Here is a 3,977-nt window from a genome sequence, read left to right on the forward strand (position 1 = left end):
GAGGAGAGGTACAGGTAATGTTTTGCTGAATCCGATCACCATTTTCGTTGTCGTAGCTGTCAAGGCTCGTAGCTCGGAGGTTAGTCGTGAGGAAATAATCAGAAGCATGAGGGTTCCTGCGGGGTCTCCCAGTGTAGACAGCAGGGAGTTCCTGGGGGACAGCTGGATCAGTTCACCTCCGACCTCTCCGTTTGGAGATGCCTCGTCTCCAGAGTTCTGTAGTCCTTTGCCTTACGAGCCAGGTAGGAGTCTGACTTTGCCAGCAGAAAGTCCCTTTTTTTCACTCCAGAAAAAGCACAAACATTTTGTTATCAGTTCTAAAAGTATTTGAAAATCTGATCACAACTCCTGGTTGGTTCATATTAATTTGGATAACTTACATAAACTGAGTCACCCGAAAATGTCCAAAATGCACATTTTGGACTGTGCTTGTCAAAATGTCATTTTTGCGCTTACTAATTTGATGGCTGGTTGACCTTTGTTATGTGGTCTTGGAAACAAAGTATTAATATAAAGAGCACATTTGTGTGTGGAATAAAGGGACTGTAGCAGGCGTTGTCTCTGTTATTCACTTGAGTACACTGCATCCAGCCATAACCTAGCTCCTCAGAACCTGACTCTGTGCTCTCATATACAAACTCTTCTACTTGATCAAATACAGACTACGAGATAACTTTTGGACAGTTTGCATCAGTAGAATGCTTCTCTGATCTGTACATGTTCAGGAGAGAGCTTTTTAAAGGAAGGTCTTGAATCACTATATGTGTATACAATTTATGCCCTTCCATTTCTAATATACTAGCTGAAAGTAAAATGTCTCAGTCACTGATAAGGAATATTCACCTAGAATACAAGTGGTGAAGAAACTAGACAAATTTGCTTCACTGGTAGTGTGAGATGCACATCCTCTAGAATTTAACCCATTTACCAGTCTTCAGAGGTGCATTTACTACATGTTTATATTTGCAAAAAATTTCATCTTGACTGCAGTTGATTGGCGCCAACATAATAACAAGAAAAAAGTGTGAAATTATGACCTGTAACATACTTGAAGTGACTTGAAGTCTGACATGCAGCTGTATAGAACTGTGGCTAACCCAGAGCCGATGTAGTTGAGACCTGGATGCAGTGTTCTCATGTCCCAGTGTTGTTGCAGCCCCCTTAAGTCAGGGGTTCATAGCCAGCCTGCAGCGCTTTCCCTCCGGTAGGAGTCCCACACAGACAGATGATGTTTTCTGGCCTCCCCAGGAGGCTGAATACGAAGAAGGTAGGTTCAGACACAAGGACATTGTGGCTTCTCTCAGTTTCTGTTTCCTTCAGCCACACTAATGTGATTTGTTGGTTCTCGAATTTTTACAGGAAGTCAATGAAGCAGGCAAGGGGGAAAAACAGGCCGCAGGCATCCTGTGATGGTCCCAAACACTACAGAAACCATAAAAGCAACAAAGTCAACATACTAAGCTGGTTTATAATTCTAAACAATCTTTTGATCAAAATCAATCATTATTCTGTATTGATAATAGAAAAATTGTAACAACTACAAGGCAAGGGATTTGTTCAAAATTTTGGAGCTGAAATATGAGTATTTTGGAGGTGATTCTGACCCTGAATGGTACATGTACTTGTCTTTATGCAGGTCGGAAAAAAAGAAGGCAAATCCGAGAACCCACAAATCAAATTGTTGTTTCCTTGTATTTTTTCTTCATCTGTGAAGCTTTGGTTGTAAAGTGCTGAGGATAAGTACTACCTTGGCAATGCCTTTGGTGGAGCAATCTCACAGTGCATCTTTACATGCCTACAGTAGTATGTAATTTAGTGCATTACAGAGTCACTCCTTGGTAGAGTTGGCAGCTTTTGGCAAGTTTTCTTAATCATTCCATTTTACTCTTTTTTTCACGTTTTTCTTTGTATTACTTTCCTTCTTTCTTTCACCCTCTCACGCAGCATTTCTCTTCTGTTTTCATGATTTCTCTTTCATTTTCCTTTCCACAGTTTTGTGTTTGTGACTTTCCCTCCCTCCCTGTGTGTCTGTCTATTTTTGTCTCAGCACCTTACAGCCATAGCTCGTTTTTTCAGACATTTTCCTAAGAAATGTTATAAAGCAACAACGTTTCCCCTCGGGCACGGGGCCTGGAGAGGCTGAGTATGAAAATTCCTATTCCATGGGGAGGAAAACTCTCGGCTCTGTCTACTCACCTTCTACAAGTGTTGGTAAGGTTGTCGTAGAGGGTAGAGTAGATATTAGTCTTTCAACCTTCATAATGTGTGCCATAAAAATACCTGTACAACTGAGCACTTTTACACAAGAACTACATGCCCAATGTGACTACTTTGATGGTCCCTCAAATAATTTTCCCTTGACACAAGTAGTAAGAATCCTGTCTGTAGTGACCACCTGTGCACATAACCAGATTTTATTGGTCACATGAGTGGTCTTCTTGCAATGCCCATTTCTGACTGTAATTATAGCAAACTACACTCTCAGGGCTTCTTTCCTGTACCACTTCACTGTTTGGCCTCTTCTGTGTTTTCCTTGTGTTCCAGAATTGTAATCATGGTTACCATAGTTCTAGCTATGGGTGCAGCCTGTTTTATATGTTAAGACTAAGTCACTGTGATTTACTGACAAAATGTAGATGTGATACATACTTTTTTCTTTACCATGCAACATAGATAACCTCCATTAACATTCATCCACCAGATTAGATACATGGCCACTTTGAAAAACAGTTTATTTGAGAGATACATGTATCTAGTGCAGCACCCCCCAGGTCTGCACAATTTATATGTGCTGGAGTGCATTATAGATTTTTACTTGGGGTTGTTGCATTTGATACCTGTTTAGGGTGGCAAAAACATGTGACCTAGCAGAATTATATAGTATATGTTACATGCCTGCAATCCTACATCAACATGATGTACAATGTAGTGAGTTTATAATAGCTGAGTCAAAGTCATAAAAGGCACAACACCCAATTTAGTAACTATGGTTGCCATGGTTTCAGGCAAGTCAGTAGAGCGTGTAGATGTAATAAAAATGCAGCGAACACCAGCTGCCCGACCTAAGACCCCTGATGACCTCTTGCCGATGGAGAAGGATGACTGGCCTGCTCCACACGCTGACTTCTACTACGGTAAGACCCAGGGTAGGACCAGCCAGTCCTACCTTGGAGTGGCAACTACACTAGCTCCAGAGGCTTACAGCTGTGATGCATGGGACTTACAGCCCTTTGTCTCACTCCCAGAATGCCTTGTACTCGCAGTATGAGCTCACGGTTTGTAACTAAGTCAACTGCTGCACACGGACTTGTTGTTTGTTTGTTTGTTTGTTCTGACGGTTGAGTTTTTTTCTCCCACATAACAGGCTCTGCATGCAGCTTACGGAGAGTAACCTGCAAGTCTTGACAGTAACAACTTCATCTGGTCAGGGTGCCATTTAAATCTCACAAACATGCAAATGAGGCACTCCTTGGAATCATTTTTCAGTAACAACTTCACCCTCTAACTCAGCAGCAACGGCTGATCACCTCGTTTGCATACCTGCACCCAACCTTGGCATATAGAGGTCATGTCAAGGACAAGTTTGTTTCAAGTAACAAGGACTGGAAAAGAATGAGTTAACTAGAGTATCAGAACAACATTAAAACAAAAGAAAGGTGTCCTTTTTGTGTCAAACATTAATCACTTATCAACAAGCTTTCTCTGATCCTTCTGAAGTTGAAATGACCCTAAGTTGACCTATGTCATGTGACAAGTGTGACATCAGCTGCAAACATATTCACAGAAAGTGCATATAAAATCTTTGCTTTGTAAATTTTTGTCTCAGATGAACTTTCATTTGAAAATAAAAAGGTGTTCTCTATGATTGGAGTCTCTTTTCTCTGTACCTGAGAAATATGTGTCTCCAGCCATACCCAGGTTGTTTTCACACCAACAGTTTTACATCAGAAGAAAGAACTATTGTTATAAGTGTTCAG

At 41.0% G+C, this 3,977-nt stretch overlaps 1 protein-coding gene across 12 annotated transcripts in view; it reads left to right on the plus strand.

Moving 5' to 3' along the window:
• LOC109478479 (actin-binding LIM protein 2-like) overlaps nucleotides 1-3,977 on the plus strand; it is a 65,800-nt gene that overhangs the window by 43,536 nt on the left and 18,287 nt on the right. For 11 of the 12 annotated variants that reach the window (XM_019780016.1, XM_019780017.1, XM_019780020.1 and 8 more), the window contains one exon: nucleotides 3,006-3,134. The exons of the other annotated variant lie outside the window; for it this stretch is intronic. In XM_019780016.1, the coding sequence (XP_019635575.1) occupies nucleotides 3,006-3,134 (129 nt within the window). The remainder of the gene's footprint in view (nucleotides 1-3,005; nucleotides 3,135-3,977) is intronic. 12 annotated transcript variants of the gene reach the window in all.

This window comes from Branchiostoma belcheri, unplaced genomic scaffold (genome assembly GCF_001625305.1).
Source record: "Branchiostoma belcheri isolate BF01 breed outbred unplaced genomic scaffold, Haploidv18h27 scaffold44, whole genome shotgun sequence".
NCBI classification, from domain to species: Eukaryota; Metazoa; Chordata; class Leptocardii; order Amphioxiformes; family Branchiostomatidae; genus Branchiostoma; species Branchiostoma belcheri.